This window comes from Taudactylus pleione, unplaced genomic scaffold, assembly GCF_031769625.1.
Source record: "Taudactylus pleione unplaced genomic scaffold, aTauple2 ptg000395l, whole genome shotgun sequence".
NCBI classification, from domain to species: Eukaryota; Metazoa; Chordata; class Amphibia; order Anura; family Myobatrachidae; genus Taudactylus; species Taudactylus pleione.
In genome coordinates, this window is record NW_028284796.1 from 2,380,155 (window position 1) to 2,403,771 (window position 23,617).

Genomic DNA, 23,617 nt, shown 5'->3' on the forward strand with positions numbered 1-23,617 from the left:
CAGGGATATGGCAGAAATTAACCAACCTACAAGCTGGTGATGCGTGGCTTCTGGGTAAGTGGAGACCTTTAGTACATAACAATGTTAAGCTTGATACACAGTGTTCCTGATGTGGTCTATTTTTGTTCACAGGAGACAGTGGATACCCTTGCATGTCCTGGCTGCTCACTCCTTATTTGGCTCCCACACCAGGGCCACAAAGTGCGTATAATTCCGCACTTACAGCCACCAGGCAAGTGGTGGAGCGCTGTATCGGCCTTTTAAAAGGCCGATTCAGATGCCTCCACCGCTCTGGTGGCGAGCTCATGTATGTGCCGGATATGGTGTCTAAAATTGTGGTCCTGTGTGGGATATTTCACAACATTGCCATAAGGAGTGGTGTCCCAATGCAGCCAGAGGATGCCTTACCTGAGGATGGCCCCCCCGAGGTTGGTCGAAGGTCAGTATGTGGGGGGGCCATACGCGATGATGTGGTGGCCAGATTTTTTAGGTAAGTTTGAACAAAACTCCAGTGTTTATACCTAATGTGTTTGTGTTTGTTTGCGAACATCTAATTTATTTTTATTTTTCTCACCATCTTCTGTTTGTTCACATAATCTTTGCCACTCCAACGCTCACTACTTCCTGCTACCCTTACCAAACCTGGATCTGGTCCTTTTGGGCATATATTCTGGAACCCATATCGCAACGCCATGTTTGTGGAATCATGTTGGCATGCTCCTTCGTCAACCAGTTCTTGATTTTGTGTTTTTCTTTAATTATTTCTGGGTATGTGTTGTATTTGAATTTATCACTGTGTTTTTTTTTTGGGAGTGACCACTTTGTTTTCTCTGTTATGTTGTGAATAAATGTTTGAAGAGTGAAATGGTCTTCCTTTTTTGGGACGTTAACAGCAAGTGTAACCAGGTTAACACAAGTTACATTTGACTAAGGGGTAAACCAGTACTGACGCCAGTTGAGCTAAACTGAAATATGTTTTCAGCTTCCCAATCCACACCAAAAGGAAGCCTGGCCCAACCTTGGGATTTGTAAGATTGGCCTAAGCAGCTTGCGCACCAAGTAGGAACCTGGAAAATGTAGAAATATGTAATTGACACTACACCCAAAAAGGGAAATGACATTGTTACTGTTATGTGTTTCTTGTGTCTGTTTGACATACAAAGACAAAACACAATCTAACTTTTAAAAAAGGGAAATCCTTGCAGGAACAGTCTACTTATGTCAGGCTAAACTATCTTGGTTTTGGTATTTAAAAATGAGCCACAACGTATATTTGTCTTAATAAATTTAATTGGAAAATAGAACAAAAATAAAAAAACTAATGCCGAAGGAGGCCAGACAGCCGGTCGAGGGCCACCAGAATGCCGATGACATGTTGGCGCATCTGCCCCACAACATCCGCCACCTCTTGCCGACGCCTCTGTTCCTCTGTGGGTGAGAAAAGTGTGTGGGTTAATACAACAATAGGGAATCCACATAAAAAAAAAAAAACACAACCAAATCACTCCTAAACCCAAAAACCAAAAAAAAAAGGGGGGGCTGGCAAAAATACAAGGCCTAGGTACAAATTCCCACAGGTATGATATGTGTATGTTTAAATCACCAGGAAGAGGTAAAGGCAAACCTTCACAATCACCAAAAGTCAAGCCACAAAAACACGAAGAAAGGCACGACACATGATTACATACAAACAGTTTGTGCTTTAAAAAAAACTAAAAAAATACATACCGGGAGACAAAACGGGAGCTCCGGGCAAACCTCCATGATCCTCCTCGGAGGATCCGTCATTACCCAAAGAATGGGGCGGAGTTATGATGGACTCCGGGGAGGGGGTAATTGGAAGAGGGGTGGGTGGAGGAGAGGGGGAAGTGGGACGGAGGGGAAGGAGGCCCGACATTTCCGGGAGAGGGTCTGGGAAGGATGGGGAGGAGTGGGGAATAGGGGAAAGATTTGGGGTGGAGTGTTGGCTGGGGGTTGGGGATAGTGGCCGGGAACGCCGTCTGGACGGACGGTGACGGCGGAGTCTTGGCTGTCCCCCTAAAATATGTCAAAGAAATTGCGTTTAGTTTATGGACAAATCCGGGCAACCAAACTAAAAAAACAAAACAAAAAAAAAACCAAAAAAAAAAAGCCAAATAGCAGTAGAATTAATAAATCAGAAATAGAGGGGAAACATGCACACGCAGATATGAGTACAAATAATAAATAGAACAGACAGGAAAACATGCACACGCAGATATGAGTACAAATAATAAATAGAACAGACAGGAAAACATGCACACGCAGATATGAGTACAAATAATAAATAGAACAGACAGGAAAACATGCACACGCAGATATGAGTACAAATAATAAATAGAACAGACAGGAAAACATGCACACGCAGATATGAGTACAAATAATAAATAGAACAGACAGGAAAACATGCACACGCAGATATGAGTACAAATAATAAATAGAACAGACAGGAAAACATGCACACGCAGTTTGCCCCACAAACACAAACATTAAAACCACAATACATAACACTTACTTGCCAGGATCTGCATGCGAAAGCATGCCAGCAAGCGGGGCATTCGCCGTTGCAGGGCGGGCCACCTGCGCTCCAGCTGCCCGATGTTGCGGCGTGAGCCGAAGGACCGCAGGCGGGACCGTGCCTCCGCATACGTGGAGCGCTTCTGCCGGTTGGTCATGGGTTGAGGCTGGCTGGTGATCCGGCGATCCATTACCTCCGTAAGCACCAGCAGCTCGCGCCTGGTGAATGCGGAGGCTCTCATGATGGCAATGGTGTTTTTCTTAAAAATCATTTTTGATAAAGTGTGTAAAAATTTTCTGATTGGCTAATGTATTTTGGAAATTAACAGGAGCAATTTTATTGGTTAGTGTATGAGTCATGTGTTCGACAGGGCCAGAAATCTCTGGAGAGTTAGGATAGGCTTGATGCAGTGACATGCGTAAGCAAATTTAAATAAAGAAATGAACCCAGGGAAATATGCGGGGATCCACAGCAATAGTACAATTGTTTAATTGTGGTTCACATGTTTTTTGAACAATAAAAGCGAATGTTTCATCCGTACGTATTCTGCGGGTAAACACAAACACGGACAAGAGTAAAGTTTCTTGCATTGTGTTGAAAAAAACAAACAATTAAGCTAATTGATACATTGATTGGCATGATACGATTGAGGGAGGTAGGCAGAATAAAGGAGCAGGTAATCGACATCTGACAAGGCCACTTCCTGTTTATACTTGTGCGTGCGTTCCTTTCAAGCCATTTCGGGGATGTACGCTCGCTATTTCGTACGCTCGTTAGTTAGAGGAGGGGTCGTCAGAGTTTTGGGAGGAATTTTAGATGCGAACGAAAATACGAGCGAGCCATTGAATTTAAATATTTTTGTACGTACGCCTAACGTACGTGCGCCCGCTTGCGAGTGGGTCTGAATGAGGACCATAATGTTTTCGGAATGTAATCGAGAGTTGACTTTGGTCTGGATGGTAATAAGATTGCCATCCAGACCAACAACCGACACAGGTTGAGATAGGGACTCGGGGACCAAACCTAAAGAGTTAAAAAATGAAATGTCCATGAAATTGTCTGCGGAACCACTGTCCAGGAAGGCACAAATGTTTAGTTCTTTATCAAGAACTTGGATAACTGAAGGAATAAGGACCAAATAATTGGGAGAGACAGATGCAAGGCCCAGATGTAGCTCCCCCTGTACATCTAGACCTTGCCTTTTCTCAACTTGACTGGGCAAGCATAGGAAGTATGGGCCTGATTCAGACTTGGGAATAGAGAGAGATATCTCTCTCAACTGATCATCTTGGTGAAACCATGCTGCGCTGCAGGTGGACCGGATTTAAAATGTGCAGAGAGATTTAGATTTGGGAGGAGTGTTTCCAAACTGACATCTAAATTGTAGAGTAATAATAAAGCTGTGCAGTATTTGTGGGCTACATGCAAAAGCAGCCAGTATTTACCCCACATGTAACAATTTTTTATGTATTTACACCCCTTGCATTACAGTATGGTTTGTTCAGATTCACAGTTGAGAGAGATATCTCACTCTATTCCCAAGTCTGAATCAATCCCTAAGTCCCTTACCACCACAGTATAGACATAACACATCTTCTGCGCTTTTCCTCGGAAAAAAGACGGAAAGCCCCTAGCTGCATGGGCTCTTCTTGATCAGGAGGAGTCACCCAAACTGGAGATCATGGAGAGACGGTAGGTAAATTTTTCTCCAATCTACGCTCCCGAAGCCTACGGTCAATACGGATGGCCAGATGCATTAATCCATCCATATTTTCAGGAACAAGGTACTGGACAAGGATGTCTTTGATTTGGTCAGAGAGACCCAGGCAAAATTGACTATGGAGCGCGGGATCCTTCCACCCACAATCTATAGACCATTTGCGAAACTCCATGCAATAATCTTCTGCTTTCTGCCCTTGCCTTAAGGATCAAAGACTAGCTTCGGCCATGGCTGCTTTGTCAGGGTCATCATACAAAAGACCAAGGATGGAAAAGAAAGAGTCAACGGAGTGAAACGCTGCATGGTAGATGGAAGTCCAAATGCCCGGGTTTGAGGATCACCCTGGAGCAAAGATATAACAATACCCACACGTTGAACCTCAGAACCAGAGGATTTGGGACGTAATTTTAAATATAATTTGCAGATCTCTCTGAAGTTCATGAAGTCTTTACAATTCCCTGAGAAGTGTTCTGGAAGGTTCAGTTTTGGCTCTCGAACCGCGGCCTGAGCAGAAGAAACTCGAGTGTCCTCATTCCAGAGTGACAGGATGCGGCCTTGTGGCCGAGTTGCAGCCTTGAGGGCTGATGTGTACTTGGCTGGGATGCGGCCTTGTGGCCGAGTTACAGCCTTGAGAGCTGATGTGTACTTGGCTAAGATGCGGCCTTGTGGCCGAGTTGCAACCTTGAGGGCTGATGTGTACTTGGCTGGGATGCGGCCGAGACAGCCATGATGTGATAACAGAAGTCCACCCAGACGCAGCAGTGCAGCTGAGACTGCTGTAAGGTAGGTAACTAATAGTCCACTCAGACGCAGCAGTGCGACTGATACAGCTGTAAAGTTGGTAACTAATAGTCCACTTTGACACTGCAGTGCGGCTGGGACTGCCGCGATGAATATAACCCGAAATCCACTCAGACGGCACAGTGCGGCTGAGACTGAGGAGATACACGCTGACAGGAGGTATTGGATAACACCACAAGAATGATCTCCACACACGGAACAGGAAGCCACGTAATGAACGCTATAACCGACATCCGAGCAGTAACTCAACGGAGGTGAAAAAGGAGAGAGCTCCAAACAGAAGAGGCCGGAGATGACGGAGCAGCCAGGCAGCAGGACCTCACTAAGTAACAGCCCGGCATCCTAGTCTCCTAGCAACGGGTCTGAGAGGACCGCCTGGAGCACTGTTATCAAACAAGACACAGCGGCGGCTTGTGACGCAACTGAAGTAAAAGTTACAGGACAATGAGTGTATCTAACAAACTAGAGGATACAAGTAGGAATTGATTAATGTAACTGAATCAAAGTAAAGTGATGACCTTTCTTTGGCCACATGTTTGTATTGGATACCTTTTTTTATGGTGTTGTACCTTTCCATATGTCCAAAACATACTTATGGATTTTACATACAGTGTAAACACTGTAAGGTCTGAAAGCACTGAAACTAAAGTTATGGAACCTGAATTAAAAAAACATAAATGATTATTGCAGACCTTCCAACATGACCCCTTCCACCAAGTACAAAATGCTCTGCTCCTGGACTTCCTTCATAATTGATGATTACAACCACCTGTGGTGAAACACCCTTCTCATCTGTTAACTAGCTGAACACATTTGGCTGCAATCATTAATTAGGTAGGAAGTACAGGAGCATTCTGTACATGGTTGAAGGGGTCATGTTGGAGGGTAGGTTATTGTACTCAGTGATAAGGGGCCTATGGGCCTGATTCAGAGCTGAACGCTCTGACCAGAGCGCTCGCTCTGAATCAGGGCCCTCCTACCTATTTTTGGAGCGTCCTCATGGACGCTCGCATAGCTGTGGGTTACCACCCACAGCTATAGCGAGCGTCCATGATGATGGTCGCGATGGTCAAGACCATCGCGACCATCGGGCTTGCGACGGAGACCCTGCAGTAGCCCTGGAGTGATTTTGGCTCTATCAGAGCCAAAATCACTCCCACTGACATCACTAGTGATGTCAGTGGGGCCGGCTTCAGACGGTAGGCGTTCCCATGGGAACGCCTCCGTCTGACAGGCACGCCTCCGGCACGCCCACCAAAGGGGGCGTGCTGTCACTCAACATCGACCGCACGCCCCCTTTGGTGCGAGACCCGGAGCGACGGTTTGCCCGTCACTATACGAGTCTCGCGCATGCGCACGACGGAGCCGCGTCCGTCATGCGCATGCGCACTGTGCCAACATCTACCCGCTTGCGAGCGCTCAGCGCTCGCCACCGGGTCTGAATTAGGCCCACTGTGCCTAAAATAATATTTACCTGTTATTAACAGATAAATTCAGACCCGTTCACTAGGCGGCATTTGCACGCAGCCGTCAGCTGCCAAAGTATGGCAATCCTGCGATCGCTAGCAAGACATTAGCACGCTCACTATGTCATGCAATGCGATCGTGGTGTGTATTTAGACGCCCACCAGCCTAACACAAGATGCCCACTTTCCCTTCGTAACATACGTCATCTCCAGGAAGTGTATTAAACAATCGGTAACATCGGACCCATACGCAGCGCTTATGGTTGACCATACCCTACCGCAAGCATGCGAGTGCTGCTGTGTGTAAATCAGCCATGTAATGTGTATGCTGACACTGCATCTTAATTATGTACGTCCCTAAAACGGCGTTAAGACGCACAGAGACGCCTGCGTTCGCACCACCACAACCCCTGTTACCATCGACCACCCCCTGTCACCACCCACAAACGGCACGTCCTGTTACTCATGCTAGCAATGCATCTGTATACAGGGTGTGAATGCTTCCCGGTCGAATGGACTAGCTTGCGCACGCGCACAGCATCTCATATGCATGCGCAGATTGCAAACATCGGCAGGCTACGTGCGAACGCATCCTAGCGAACGGGTCTGAATCAGGCACAGTGTTCCAAATTATGTAAAATCCAAGGTCCCAAGTATAATGGACCTGTTGGGCCTGATTTAGTGATTGCCATAGACCATGAATGCTTAACAATCATTGGCCCTCATTCAGAGCCGCTCGTTAGCGGCAGTACGCTCGTTCCGAGCGATGTTTGCACATCTGCGCATGCGTACGCTTTTTAGTACGCATGCGCGAACCAGTCAGTTCGGCCGAAAATCGTTTGTACGCTATATAGCGAGTGCCTGCTATTTTGAGTGACAGAATGAGGCGTATGTGGGTGGTAACAGGGGAAGGTGTTTGAAAATGGGGAGTGGAGATCCGAACGCAGGCGTGCTTAAAGGTCAAAACGGGCGTTTTATGGGTGTGTATATTTAAAACAGCAGCGTCATTGATCACGTCACTGGGTTATTTTAGAGCCAGAACTGCTCGCAAATTTGTGGTAGCAAACACCAACCACAAGAATAGCGAGCAGTTCATACCCTTGTCGATGTACTCGATTAATCTAATAAATAGCGGACATGACGTAGGATGCGAGCGGCCAGGGGGCGTTTTTAACAAATAAACGAGCGTATGTTTTGCTCGTTCGTTCAGACTTAGAGGTGTGAACAGACTGCAATGTGCGTACGGATCATTTGAATAGCCACCCCTTGTTTTTAAACGAACGACCGCAAATAGCGAACGGCTCTGAATGAGGGCCTTTGATTGTTAACCACTGATGGTCTTGCCATCGATGACATAGATCCAATGGTTCTCCGCCATCGATGTCCCAGAGCAATGCAATGTTTTGTGTTTTTTTCCATTATGATGGGACACGGAGCAGAGCTACGCCCCCCGATATGACCCACGAAGCCCCGCCCCCACTCCCTGATTTACTAAAACAGGGATTACAGTCGGTGGACAAAACCATCTGTGGTTGCCATCCGATGGTTTCAGATCATCTATGTCTAGCACCGATTGTACCATCGATGGTTAACTTACTGACGGCCATCCCTAGCCTGATTCAGATTTGCAATGCAAGGGGTGCAAATACATAAAAAAAAATTGTATGCGAGGTAAATACTGTCTGCTTCTGCATGTTTACACTGCAATTTAGATGTCAGTTAAGACACATCCCTCCCAAATCTAAATTACTCTGCACATTTTATATCTGCCCCACCTGCAGTGCAGCATAGTTTTACCAAGATGCAGTTACTTGCTCTTTAGTACTCTGGGCCTGATTCAGACCCGGTCGCAAGCGGGTCGATGGTGGGCCAGTGCGCATGCGCACAACGGAGCCGGCTCCGTTGTACGCATGCGCGAGACCGGATAGCAACGGGCACTCCGTCGCTCCTGGTCTCGCAACAAAGGGGGCGAGCTGTCGATGTTGAGTGACAGCTTGCCCCCTTTTGTGGGCGGGCCAGGGAGTGGCTGCCCAAACGGAGGCGTTCCCATGTGAACGCCTCCGTTTGCGTTCACATGGGAACGCAAACGGTCTGTTAGAGCCGAAATCTCTCTGGGGCTTGCGGCAACGAGACCCTACCACAAGGGTCTCGTCGCAAGCCCGATGGTCGCGATGGTCTTGACCATCACTCTGTCAGAGCATCCGGCTCTGAATCAGGGCCTCTATTCCTAAATCTAAATCAGGCCCATAGTGTAAACATATGCCCCAGCTAAAAATACTAGGGATATCATTAGTCACAGAGTAATTATAACAGATATATGGATATAGATATATACATTAATCTATTATAGCATAAATGTGATATTATTATAAAAATTATGTACATATGTATAAATTTGAGCGAGATTCTAGAATCAATGAGATCCGTTTCTATTTGATACTGTACATACAAAGTATGCACTACTGAGTTTTTATGTTTTATTTATCAATGTTCTTTATTTTATTATTTTATTCTGGTTTATAAAGATTTTTATGTCCTCTTTTCAGGCCCATTGTATCTGAGAAAAATGAACTCCTCATACAGTTCTTGTCCGACTTAAGTTTGACCGCTGATGGTTTTATTGGCCATTACAAATTCAGGCCTAAAAAGTTACCGTCAACTACATCCTCTCCAGTTACAACAGCCTCCCCTACAACTGCAAGTAGGTCTTCCTGTTTTTAAATAATTACAGTACTTGAAAGCTTTAATGACATTATAAGACATTATTCCACTCTAATAGGGGTATTCAATATGGGTGCGATAACATCGTTTTTTGCGTTAATATCGCACTTTTTAACGGTTTTGCGTTAATATCACTTGTTTTAGTTTTCAATTTCAAAGACTTATCGCAGTTTTGAAAAGTCTTTGATAAAAAACGGTGATAACTTTTCACTATTGAATAGGTGTCGAAAAAAAGTGCAGAATTGGGGTTTAGGGGTGCAGGCTTAAAAAAAATAGCCTGCACCCCTGAGATTGACATTTAAAAAAGAACTGTCAAAAAAAGTTTTTAAAAAAAATAGGGACACCCCAAAAATGAATTTAAAAATTGGGGTGCAAAAAAAAAAAAAGGGAAAAAATTGTTAAACAATAGGGAAATAGGTTCAGGGCTATTCTGCAAGTATGCGGCAGATGTTTTCTAGAATAGAATTATAGCGGCAGGTGCACAAATGCAGAATTTTTAAAAAATTACTTTAGGGACTTAAAAATATGCTAGTACCCATTTTCATGTACCCCAAATTTGATGGGACCACTTAAAAAAAAAAGAAAAAAATAACCTAAGTGCTCTTCTGCATCACTTCTTCAATGTCGGGAAAAAAGCACCTGCTGCGGCTATTTAAATCCCCGACTTTCAATTAAAGGCTAAAACGGAGGTATCCATAGTGTTCCCCCATGTTTTTACAACTTTAGGGGGGTCTTACAATTATTTTAAGGAAAAATTCGTAACTTTACGCAAATCCAACTTCGGAGTTTCCCGTTTTCGTTAATTTTATTTTGAATACGGGGATAAGCGGGAGCGCGCACCATACCTTTACGCAGAAAAAAACTCCGATATGAAACATTAACTTCGCCAGGGAAGTTAACCTTTCATATTGAATACCCCTCTAAAGGTGGGTACAAACTATACAGATATATCTGCAGATTGAGTGATCTGCAAGTATATCTGCAGATGATAGTTGTTCGTACACACTGAACAACCATCATCTGTGCCTGCCTGCAGGTCCCGGCGACCAGAGGGGCGTGTCCCGTCGGGTGGGGGGCGTGTCCCACCCCGCTCCTCGCGGCTGCTGCTGTGTGTGTACGGGTGGTCTGCCGACTGCCCGTACACACCTGCCGTTGGATAGATATGTCTGCAGACATGTCTGTCCATCGGCTGTGCAGCACAGCCAATGCGATATGTCGGTGAACGCCGACGTTCACCGACATATCGCGGGTACACACTGCCCGACGGGCAGCAGATACATTGGCCGATCAATTGATCGGCCAATGTATCTGTCAGTGTGTACCCGGCTTAAGGTTTCTCCTAGAAACTTTCTACCTGGATAAGACAAATTCCTTCGGTAGTAGCTGAGATGGTAATCTCCAAATACCAAAATCTACTAATTGGATACAAAAATGGCATTTTAATGGAACAGTTCTGATGTTTATCAAAACAAGTCTTTTGAAGTTTGAGACTGTTTATTTCAACATCAACGAGGTTCTAAAAAAAATGACGTTGGTGTTGGCCAAGTCTGTAATAGATACCACTTTGCAAACGTTAATAAACATAATCAGTCAAAGAAAACTATTAGGGACATTACATCTTTCTGGATTTAAATAAAATAATACTGAATATTTCTAACTTTATGAAGTATTTAAAAGGACACCTTATATATATACCTGGTTTTACTTTTGAAGTTATTGCCACTTGGGCAGACTTGCAAGGAAACATTCCAGTGCCTGCATCTTGCAGGTTACTACATAAGGCCTACTATGTCAGTCTATCTATATGTAATAAATATTCTGTGTATAGGTAGACAATGTATAGTTCTTGAAGGTGTTTTACCTGTAGTATCTTACAATAATGAGTCTTACAAAAATGATAATCCTGTTTTTTATTACTAAAAATTACACAACCAATAAGTTAGGAGTCTAACCATATAAGGACAATAAGACTGCCAGTACTAAGCACGGTTGTTACAGTACAGTATGTTGGATAACTTATGGGTTTGGATAACCGTAGCCAGGGGTTTATCTATTTCTATATGGTCCTGAGATGGCCTGGCAATGTCACTCTGCCCTTCTGAGCATACGTGGGAGCGGGATGTTCGGGATGCCAGCACTCAGAATACCAGCGCCAGAATCCCAACAGCAGTCAGAATCCCGGTGCCAGGATCCCGACCATCGGTATCCCAACAGTAAGGATTAGGGTTGTGGGGGGGGTAAGGTTTATGGTTAGGCACTAGGGTTCAGGTCAAGCTGGAGGGAGGGTTAGGGTTAGGCTGCAGGGGGAAAGAGTTAGGGGGAAGATTATTGGTTAGGTTTAGTATATTTGGGTTGGGTATGGGATGCCGGCGTTCGGGATCCCGGCTTTCAGAATCCCGACGCTGGCATCCCGATTAGGTTACCATCCCAACGGCTCAAGTTAAGTATACCTAAGCTAACCTCTACCCCTAATACTCCCTTCCCGGTGCCTAAACCTAACCTCCCCCCCTAGTGCCTAACCCTCCCTCCCCGGTGTCTAAACCTGACCCTCCCCCCTTAGTACCTAACCCCCAACTCCGCTACTTACCTTCTGGATTCCGGAGGCCGAGATGCCAGCGCCGGTATTCCGATAAGTGTCGGGATTCTAGAGTCAGCATTCTGACCGCCGGAATCCCGCTGTCGGGATATTGAACGTATCCCATATACTTAGTTGGGTCGGGATTCTGACTGTCGGGATACCACTGTCGGTATTTGTCCGCCAGCATTCCAACCGCTGGCATCCCATACCCATCCCATGAGAGCTGGTATATGTAGAGTTAAATCTTGTTTAGGATCACTGAAAGACCAGCCAGGGTTACAATGTACATAGGAGGGAAGAAGAGCAGAGCAGGGCTCTCTGGATCTGATAGACTAGATTTCCCAGGAACCAAAACCATTTTCCTGTATAGCCCCGCGCTGTGTGGGACTGGGGCATGAGGGGCCCACCGGGAGTATGCAGTGGTAGGGGCCCATGCTTAAGGGGTGTGGTCAGCCTCCAGAGGGGGTGTGACCAGCCACTACAGCCGCTTGGCTAACCATTTGGCAAAATTTGGTGTAGTTTCTATAGAAGTGCTCCAAGCATCCCTGTTTATCTGTGGTCCTGCTCCACCAGGTAACTTCCAGGTAATTGACCCACTAATAGAGTAACAATGTATAATTTGAGTGCACAGTCTGGAACCTGACACCTAGAGGAAGGAGTGGGGCCCCCAGACAGTGGGGCCCACAGGGGAATTCCCCTGTACCCCTGTGGGCCAGTAAAACCCTGGCCCCGCGATGGAATGTTACACCTATGGCTGCAATTAACTATGTAAAGTGACTTTAGTTTACAGTAAGGGAATAGAACTACTAATTTTTTTGTGGTGTGCATTTTTATGTAGAAGTACAGTGTGACTTCCTATTGCAGTATTGTGTCTGATTGTGTTTTAATATGAATCATTGTTATATTATATCATCACCTCTATTCAGAGAACTGTTACGGAATAAGAGGCAGCTGTGCTGTGTAACACAAGGCTCCATAGCAGCTATATTAAGACAGTCTAAACTCACTTATGGATGTTCCACTCAACTAACAGCCACAGTCGACTTATATAGACTTTTCAATTCCAGAATAACTTCCAGGACACCTCTCAGCTGGTTCTTCAAAGTACTTATAGGATATGCCGCTGCCATTATGACAGCAGTCCTTAACCTTTTTCTGATAAACTTTGTCTGTGAGTCAGCTGTTATAAACTAATAAAGAATAACACTTATTTAAAAAGATATTAGTAGGAAAATTGTAAAAGTAATAAATAAACACGCTTTATAATTTATCTGACATAATGGGCCTGACTAAGAGATGGACCCAATGCCGATGTTTGTGCAGTTCAGTGATTATTTGCTGCTATAACGTATGCGTGAAAGGTCCTGTAAAACCCTAAGGCGCATGTGTTCCCCTGAGTATACGTGGAGTTCGCTGTTGTGTACAGAGGCGCTGGCATTAGTACCGGTGAGCCAAAACCATGGGCGTTTGTGGGTGGCGTCTGGGACGTACTGTAGCCTGAAGTGAAAGCAAAAAAAGGCTGTCTCGTGGGCATGTGTCACTGGACAAGACTGCGTTCCCAAACGCTCAGATACAGCCACAGACACCATGTTTAGCCGGAGTTTAAATGAAGACACTGTGCCTGCCACAGACTGCTGCAAGTGTCAATGGTGTACGCTATGGTGCGCTGATGGTGGGGTGTTCAGAAGCACCGCAGGGTTACACTATCCACGCACATTGTAAGTGGGCGTCTCAGGGCTTGCACAGTCCAATATTACTGCTGCCTGCACTGCGCCATTGTGTTAGGGACAGGCCATGGCTCTTTTCCTTTCTATGGACGGCTGCTGGGCCGGGTGACATGACATCATGACTTCACATCGCATCACGGTGTGTGCTTCGGCGGACGGTAGTAGTCCCGGACCTGAGGAGTCGGAGGAGACTACTGCATGCATCAACGGCGGGTGGTGACCCTCAGCATGCCAGATTATGGATGGCCATTCGTGTGGTTATAGGAAGGGGCCATCGATGGTTACCAACTATGCAATGGATGGTCATCGATGGTTTCACCAACAGATGGTCATCTCTGTTCTTTGACTGACAGGCCGGTGGGTGCGGGACTTTGTGGGTGCCAGGGGCGGAGCTATGTTCTGTGTCCCATCACCTTGTAAAAAAAACCATTTGGTTATGCTGTGCGATTAATGGGAGGGAAACCATTTGGTTCTCCCTCATCAATGGTAAAAGCATTCGACATCGGCCATAAACCATGGATGATTATGGCTATCTCTAGGCCAGACTCCAAGTCCAAGCTCCAGAGTAAGCAAGAGTCTAAAATCCGGAGGCGACTGCGTCTGCTAGGGGCGGCGCCCCATTAGCAGGAAGCAGGCTCCTCAACCAGCCACTCTCCTAGTCCTCCTATTAAGAGGCTCCTAATGCTTAAAAAAAAGGGCAGTGGCATATCAATACACCTATATATGAATATACAATGTATATATATACGTCCCCTTAATTTTTTCGGGAACGCTATTTGCACGTGCAAAAGTACCCCTTGGGGTGGCTGAGACCGGCCCTATGCCTAGGTTTACATAATGGTTTTGCCTTGCCCTGACATATTACAACTGTAATATTGTTTTACTGAGATGTAAATATTTTCACATTTAAAACCCATGTTTATCAAACAAAGACCACCAACATCCTTAGAAATATTTATATGTGAACTTCACTGTGTGCGCCCTCCACATACCTATAACTCTCTATATTGTTAGCAATAATACAATGGCTTGTATTCCTTCCAGAAACTATTTAAAGCTGCAACACAATAAGGATCTGTGTTGTTTCAATTGTCAGTATGATTCCTTTTAGAGGTTTAGAGTGACCTTGGAAATTCTATGTTTAGTTCTATAAATACATTAGGTTAGATCAGTTGAATTACAGGGTTGTAATGTCTTAGGTTTACATCTGCTATATTCATACATTCCACTGTGTCTGGCCACATGGCATACACACATCAAGCATGCATTTCTGTCACCGTTGTCCTGTGCCGCCAGTCTTCATAGGATCGTAATATAATTAGGAAAAAGGATTTACTGCAATACGTGGTGGGTGCATGGAATACCTTATATGCAGTGTACATTGAATAATTTAATATTTAAGACAAAAATACATTACAGCAGCTATATATTTTTGAGAAGCCTGAAATTCTGCACATGACCATAAGATAACTGATATTCCTGCAAAACTGTTCCATTTTACTATCTATTTATTTACTAGTAAAGGAAATCAGGTGACCTTAGTCTACATCCCTCTGCCCCGCCCACACCTTTTCCGCTGCTCTGCCCCTACGCTTTACTGCTGCTCTTCTCGTTCCGCCCTCCCCCTTCAACACCATTCATATACACTTATTGTATGTACCAGAAAAACTGAGACAGCCACTTCCTTTTCCAGTACATGCCATCACACCCATCCCAAATTAAATGGTTTCTTCTGCAATTGAAGTTCTATATCTAGGCAGATAGCTCAGCAATCCATTGTCATATAATTTGCAGTGAAGATGGCAGTGTATCACGATTTAACCGCCTTTAAATGAGGATTGGTAGTAGCGACCAGAGATATGGGTCATTACATCTTCAAAATCAACACAAAATTTGGATTTTCACATGACACAAATTCAAGGGTGTATAGCGCCTACACAACATCAGGGAAGACATTCAGCTTGCAACACCGCTGTGGCCGACAGAATATTGTAGATGATCGTAGCACGCATTGTAACTTTAGACTGGCATGTGACATTGCCACAGATAACAGCAACATTTAATGCTGGGGCTACAAGTAACATCAGCATTCGAATAGTGCTTCTATGGGGTACTGGAGTCAACAGCCTACTTGGGTCCCATTGCTGACCCCACAGCACAAGGCTATGCACATTGCCTGGGCTTGTGAACCCGCCACTGGACTCAGTTTGACTGGTAACGTGTAGCCTGGTCAAACGAATCGAAGTTCCAACCGTTTCGGGCAGATGAACAATTACACATGTAGAGAGACCTCGCATGTCAACAAAGGACAATCCAGGTCAGCAGTGGCTATGTTATAGTCTGGGGTTTTTCCAACTGGCGTGCATTAGGACGGAATCAGTATGATTTACCCTAACCCTCCCCTAGTGGGTGCCTAACCTTCCCCCCCTTCCCCTCAGCCTAACCCTAAGTTTTCCGGGGGGGGGGTGCCTAACCCTAACCTCCCCTTCCCCTAGCCTAACCCTAACCACCCGGGGGGTTCCTAACCCTAAGTCCCCCCCGGGAGCCCCTAGCCCTACAAGGCCCCCTCCCACGGCTGTCTGCGCCCGACTTACCTTCGATCGGTAAGCCGGGTGTCGGGCTCCCGGCGTAGGTCTAATGACAGGCGTCGGGATTTTGATGCATTTCATTAGACACTTTCCAGGATTAGACAGTCTGGATGCCAACGGTCGGCATTTAGACCATCGGCATCCCGACTGCATACCCATTAGGACCTCTAATGCAGCTACAGACTTTACTGACCGGCGAATGCTACATAACCAACCTTATGGAAGATTTGCATCCGTTCATGTTGTCCATTGTTTGCCAGATTTAAACCCAATAGAACACACGTGGGATGGAGTCTCTACCACACCCCATATGTGCCCTTTCCCTACATCTTGCCCCATGTGTGCCCTTTCTCTACAACTTGCCCCATGTGTACCTTTCCCTACAACTTGCCCTGTGTGTTGCCTTTCTCTACAACTTGCCCAATATGTGCCCTTTCCCTACAACTTACCCTGTCTGTGCCCTTTCTCTACCACATATGTGCCGTTTCCTTACAACTTTCCCCATGTGTGCCCTTGGAAACTCACACCAAATGTAGTCCTGTCAGGCAGCTGACAGGACTACTGTGCTCATGCTCTGTGCATAGATTATATTATTTTTACTCTCTGTGTAGTTAATTTTCATTGTGTCATTTTGTCCTTAACTAGGGCCTAGAGGAGTGATGTAATATGGAAAATATTGAATGGAGTGTTAATAAAGGGAATAAATCATGCTGTGTGTGTTGCTTTCATACTACATTCCTGGCTGCTAATGTTTAGGTAACATTAACCCCTCTGCTGTCAGGGAATTGTTTTTAATTTAAACATCAGTGCCCCCTACACGCCATTCCTCAGCATGTCTGCATTTAGTGGCTCTGGACTTATTTAAAAAAATATATATATGTACAGTGCTTCTGTCCCTGATTGTGAGGTTTATTTATTGTAATGCTACAGGTTACAGAGAAACAAACATTAATATAAGCCAAATAAATACAATGCTGCAACTATGAGAAAACGTGTAGTGTGGCTGAGATATAATAGTACATGTAGCCCCCTGCTTGCCTGGTGGATTGTGTAAGTGGATTTCCCTCAGAGTTTAACTTGTAATTTGCACTGGGGTCTCCAGGCCTATCCACCTCAGCCTCTCACCCCAGGTCCTCGCAGTTCAGCAAACAGGAGTGTTATACTAACAGTCTTGATAACAACTAAATTTCTGTAGTGCAGCTGCGGCACTTATAGCGGTATGCAGGTACCCGGTGATGTAATAATGGACGCTAGACCATATCTTCCTTTGACGGAGTTACACAATAAATAAATAAAAAGCAAACTTTATTCAGATGTTAAAACATGACACTTATGCACAATTTTAATCAAGAAATATTAAAACACTATTATTTACTCCTCTTTAATACAACACTTTACAGTTGAGTTATTAACACATTAGTACCAATCACTTACCAGTGCCTCAGGATGGGTTGTTCCCCAAGCCTCAGGAGAACAGACTCTCTCATGGGGATCCTGCCTCTCCTCACTTGTCATTTCTTCCTCCTCTCTCGGACCCCATATGTCACATGTTTTTCCCTGGCCTCTGATGATTCTTTTAGCGGGAGCTCATGCTCATTCAATAACCATGCAGACGGGGTTGGAATAACGCTATCCTGATCACAGTCTGCAACTCAGACCACTCCAGTGCTACTCCCACGTTTAAGTTGTGAGCTCACTGTTTTAAGAAGCTGTGACGAACAGCAGTGCTCCCCAGTCATGCTCATACCTCTCTGGGGCCCTCTAGACTTCCTTTTTTACTTGCAAGATCCCGAAGACCTTTGATGTTCAAAAGTTTTATATAACTCTCTACAGCAATGCCTCTGTGGCTTCACATCTCACTACTGCCCATAATGCCTTCCTAAGCCGTGATGCCTACCTACACATCAGAGAGAGGGTCTGTACTCACTAGGCCTAGCGAGAGGTGCATTATTACATAATATTGCATTCAAAGTTTATCCATAATTGTAATAATACATTATTAGTATCTAGATGAAGATGAGTAGTATGTGACATGTATTATACATATAAAACTTCTACAGCAAATACATAAAACCTTATCATCATACTGAGATTTGTAACAAAATCACTACAGACAGGCCCAGATTTGTGGGAAGGTCAGACGGATCTAGGCTTGGCCTGTCAGATGCAGTACATTGCAAATGAATGTTTTTATTCTGATTCATTTATTATTTACACATGTAGGGGCCTATTCATCATCACTTCATTTTTACAATAGCAGGGGACAATAAACATTTTCACCTGCAATTGTAGAAATTAAGTTATTGGCCCATTCATCAAGAAGGTAAAACAGGAGATATCACAGATATCTCCTGCTTTCCTTCCTCTGGCGGAATGGCCTGCTGTCCCCATATACTAGTATAACAGATATCTCCTGCTTACCTTTCTCTCCCGGAATGGCCCGCTGTCCCCATATACTAGTATAACAGATATCTCCTGCTTACCTTTCTCTCCCGGAATGGCCCGCTGTCCCCATATACTAGTATCACAGATATCTTCTGCTTACCTTCCTCTGGCGGAATGGCCCGCTGTCCCCATACACTAGTATCACAGATATCTCCTGCTTTCCTTCCTCTGGCAGAATGGCCCGCTGTCCCCATATACTAGTATCACAGATATCTCCTGCTTACCTTCCTCTGGCAGAATGGCCCGCTGTTCCCCATTCATTAGTATGGGGACAGAATTCATCAAGCTTCGAAAATAAAATATTTTCGGAGCTTGAGTGCAGGAGCATTCGCCATCTTCAGTCAGCTACCAATGTTACTATCCACGTGGGCATAGAGGGGGAATATAAACCTGTGGTGGACGAAGCGAGCCACCGTGCCCGAAGCATGGCGAGCGAACATCATGAATAGACGTATCAAGTCATACTTGACGACATTTTGGGGCTACCCTCTTTCTGGGAGATACTGGTGGGGAGGTCCAGGGGGCAAGTTTAGGGACGCACTTTGTGTCATCACAGCCCCATTGCTGCTATTCGCAGCATTACACAGCAGGTGCCATGAGGATGTGAATCACGACATGCACACATCACTGTAGAAGTGGACAAATGCAAGGGGGGAGCCTCTTCTCGGAAATTTGGGGCTCTCACGCCACTTTTCAGGAGGTTAGGCAACTATGCATGTAGTCATGGGCAACAGAATTATATCTATTTACTTATACAGATGAGACTAATGGGGTTTGACACCATGGAGATTTATAATAATGTGGGGAGAAAGGAAATGGGAAGGAAATTAGCCTAGATGGGCAAACAATTTCATTTCTGCTGTGGCGACATAGCCTTGTTTTGCTTATTATTTTTTTATTAATGCATTGTTCATTTATTTTGCATTATTACATTTATTAAATGTCATGCATTCCATTGTTTGCTTGTTTAGCCTGATACATGTTTTCATTTCATTTTTATTAAGGTCTAAAACCAACAGTCGGAGTCTGCCAACAAAAATGTAGAAGAACTGGGACCCTGGAGAAAAATTACTGCTCAAGCAATTTTGGTATGTGAATAAAATAACCCAAAGTTTTACTTCTTAATTAGTGACTTCACAGAGCACTTGACTGCCGAGAAATGAGAGAAATATAGTTAAAAGTTGGCTCTGTGCTCATCCTGTGTCGTGTATTGGTGTCTGCAACTCAAAAGTTTCCTTGAGATGTTTGGGAGAGAAAATGGTAAACATGTGTCCCAGTCATAGCATGTAAACACAAATGGCCAGACAGAAGGTGAACTGTTACTATACAAAGGTCTGTATTCAGACTCCTGGTTCTGTCATGTTGTATTGCTGGAACACCATGTATATATTTGGCCTACAAGGTGAAGTTTGTCACATCGTAATCAAATCCTCTCAGTGTTATAATTCAGAATGGCCTCAAAGCATTGGCAAATAGCATTTCATAGGCCTATGAAATGATAGATGAAGGTGATATGTACTTGGTTTCACTATCACCTGTCACACCCATATCCAATAAAACACTTTAAGGTCTATTTATTAAACGCTGCGATAAGGCTAATTTTGGAGAACATCAACTATCACTGCAATATATAATTAACCAGTTTCAGTGGATATGCATGTGTGACCTGACTAGCCATATTCACTCATGATCAGTGGAACATTCTAGGGGTTCTTTAGCCCAGAGCAGGGGCAGACAGAATGACTTGTCAATGGTCATACAAAAATGACTTCCATCAAGTTTCTCAGAGTTTGTGGATAAAGGAGCTGATTGAATAACCATTAGATGTTACCATATATTGAACACTCATACATAAATGTCTGACTTTTTCTAGTAAAATATTCAGAAATCCCAAAACCCAAAATCTGATACATGTTCTGCGTAATAAAAGAAAAGGCATTTTTGGGGTCATGGCTTGGAGCAGTAGGACAGCTGCCCTCCTCTCCTCTGGGTCCCACTGTATGCTCCTGGTGACTCCTGGAATCTTTGGTGGTAGTGGCCATCTTGTGTATCTACCCCTCCGGTCGGTGTGCACTCCAGTTCCTGCGCTGCAGTTCTGAATGTGACAGCCGCACCCTGTTCCCTGCTCTGATAGGGGTCCACAGGCTTGTCCTGCTCCTCCTTGTGTGTTCCTGAATGGCAGCTGCCACTTTGAATCCGCCATTTTGGGTCCTCTGACTGGATCCTGGGGTGCACTCCTGTTTATAGAATCTTCCTGGATTCCTGCTCCTCCCTGAGGTGGATCTTGTGGTCCGCTGTGTAGTTTTGTTTTTATTTCACATTTATTATCAAAGGGAGGTGTCGGATCATCTGTTTGATAAATCCAAAGTTGTTATTTTCACGTCACTTACACTATCAGGCAGATATTGGGGGAGTTATTTGGCCTTTTTGGCACGAGATGATGGTGCCTCCAGAGCGGTCTCGGTTATCCTGGACTCCGCTCAGGCTCTACACTTCTCTGCAGGGAACATAGCAGCTGTTTTTCTGCAGTATTATTCTTCCCTGTATACCACTAAAGTGACTTATTCTCCCTGCAAACTTCGTGCTTATTTGGATTCTGTTTGTTTACCTTGTTTATCAGAGGAGGCTGTGGAGTGTTTAGATACTCTTTTTACGGAGAAGGAATCTGATGCTGCCATCTCCTCCTTCCCTCATTCTAAGGCTGCTGGGGTTGATGGGGTATAGCAAAAATGTAAACGTTTCTTTTTTCCCTGCGTCCTTGAAATTTATGATGCCCTCCTTGAGGAAGGAGATTTCCCCCTCCCCCATCTATGTCATAGGCCCTTATATTTGTGCTCCCCAAGCCTGGGAAGAACCCCTTTATCCAGACTCTTATAAGACTTTTTCTGTGCTAACTATAAATATTACGATTTTGATCGAAATGCAATCTATTCATCATAATTAGGTAATTGGTATTGTAATACACCCTGATCTGGCTGGCTTTATGACGGGTAAGTCTACCACCCACAATGTTCGGTGCCTCTTTTATCATCTACAAATGTCTCACGCGGATATAGCCGAGGCAGTGGTGGTGTCTTTTGATACTGCCAGAGCCTTTGATTCTGTTGCATGGGGATACCTCTGGAAAATCTTGGCTAGATTTGGTTGGGTCCTCGCTTTATTACTTGGGTCCATCTCCTTTATTCTTCTCAGGCGGCCCGGGTGTTCATAAATGGTCATGTTACTTCCCATTTTATACTAGGCCGTGGGACCCGACTGTGCTGCCCCTCTCTCCTGCACTGTCTGCATCAGCCATTGTGCCTTTGGAATGTCTGATCCGTGCAGCTCCTGGTTACCGGGGTCTTCTGGCTGGTGGTACTGTTGACAAAATAGCCATATATGCAGACAACATGCTTTTAGTTTCTAGCTGAATCTTGAAGCTCAGTGGAGTGTCTTATGCAGATTATTGAAGACTTTAGTGTATTCTTGGGTCTCCTGATTAATTGGTCTAAATCTGGTATATTTTCCCTCTTAATGGTTCCCTGCCTACCTCCCCTGCCTTCCTCTGCCCTTTGGGTGTCTCCATCTCCCCCAACCCTGTTCATTTTGTGTCCCATATTGTGATACCTATTACAGCTGAATTTAAACAAAAAATACACATTTGATTCCTTGTTGAGCAGACAGGGTTTCCTTTATAATGTCTACAGGTCTACACGCCTGGCCCAGGGTCAACCACCTTTATTGCATCAGGCTTGCCTAATTTGGCAATTTGCACAAGACTCATTTGGGGGAGAGGGTTTAAGTCCTGGTGTTCCTCTCTGGTTCAGTGGCAGTTTTCCTGACCTGGGCGTGCTCAGTACTGAGAACTTTTAGCTGTCTCATGGGGTCTGTAAAATTGGCCACCTGTTTTAAAATGGTGTTTTATGTTCCTATGAATAATTGAGGTAAGAGTTTGGTCTTTCCAACTTCACCTTTTATCGATATCTGTAGTTGCGCCACGCGGTGCATGCTCAGTTTCGAACTTGCCCTCTAGGAAGGTGATTTCATATCTCTAATGTGAAGTTAATTCCCATTATTTGCTGGACACCCTTTCTCTCTCTTAGGAATTAAATGGAAGTTCAATCCACTGTAAATTCTCTCCACAAAGACCACTGGACTCAGATAATGGGCTCTCTCCGGTATACCTCCCCATGTGTCCGTTACCAACAAATTCTGTCAGGACTCGGCAGCTGGCTCCCCGTCACTTACCTGTATGAAGGGTGACTTTCCTCTGGCAGGGGTCCCGGCGCTCCTGCAACTCTGTGGCTGCTGCACAGTGCTCCAGAGTTCAGGCCTTCTCTGTCTCCAGCACTTTTCCCTCCAGTTCTGTGCACTGGTCGCAGCCATCTTGGATTAGGTCAACTGACCATCAAATAACCCCCCCCACTGGGTATTTAGAAGTGGCACGCACTTGTTAACCACACCATAGATCATGAGTGTTATGTCTATACCAGTAGGAAAACTTTCAAAAATTCCAGAAACTTTGGTATAGATCCTATTTATTGTATGTATGTATTATTGTGTTGCTTGGGCAGGCACGTTCCTTCTACACTCCTCTGCTCATTGTACACCTGTTTTTGTTGTGTATTTGTAAGCAAATGTAGTATTGTCTTTTTCTGTTCCTATAGATGTGTCCTCACACATGTAGCCTCAGGGCCTGATTCAGACCCGCTCGCGAGTGCATTGCGCTCGCAAGCGGGTCGATGGCCGGGCAGTGTGCAGAACTTCACTCGATCGAGTGTTGGCAGCGAAACGGGGGGGGTTGACGATGTTGATCAACAGCTCGCCCCGTTTTGTAGGAGAAACGGAGGCGTTCCCGAAGGAACGCCTGCCATTTGGGGGCGGATCTACTGACATCACACGTGATGTCAGTAGTGAACTTCCTGCTCTATTGGAGCAGGGAGTTCACTGGGGCTTGCGGTGGACGAGACCCTACCACAAGGGTCTCGTCGCAAGCCCGATGGTCGCGACCATTGCCACCTTCACCTGGCCACCTGTTAAAGCTGTGGGTGATCAC

At 45.0% G+C, this 23,617-nt stretch overlaps 1 protein-coding gene across 1 annotated transcript in view; it reads left to right on the plus strand.

Annotated features, from left to right (window-relative positions):
- PCOLCE2 (procollagen C-endopeptidase enhancer 2) overlaps positions 1 to 23,617 on the plus strand; it is an 87,935-nt gene that overhangs the window by 55,384 nt on the left and 8,934 nt on the right. Inside the window, exons 6-7 of the mRNA XM_088446269.1 lie at positions 9,070 to 9,224; positions 19,587 to 19,670. Coding sequence (XP_088302395.1) covers positions 9,070 to 9,224; positions 19,587 to 19,670 — 239 coding nt within the window. The remainder of the gene's footprint in view (positions 1 to 9,069; positions 9,225 to 19,586; positions 19,671 to 23,617) is intronic.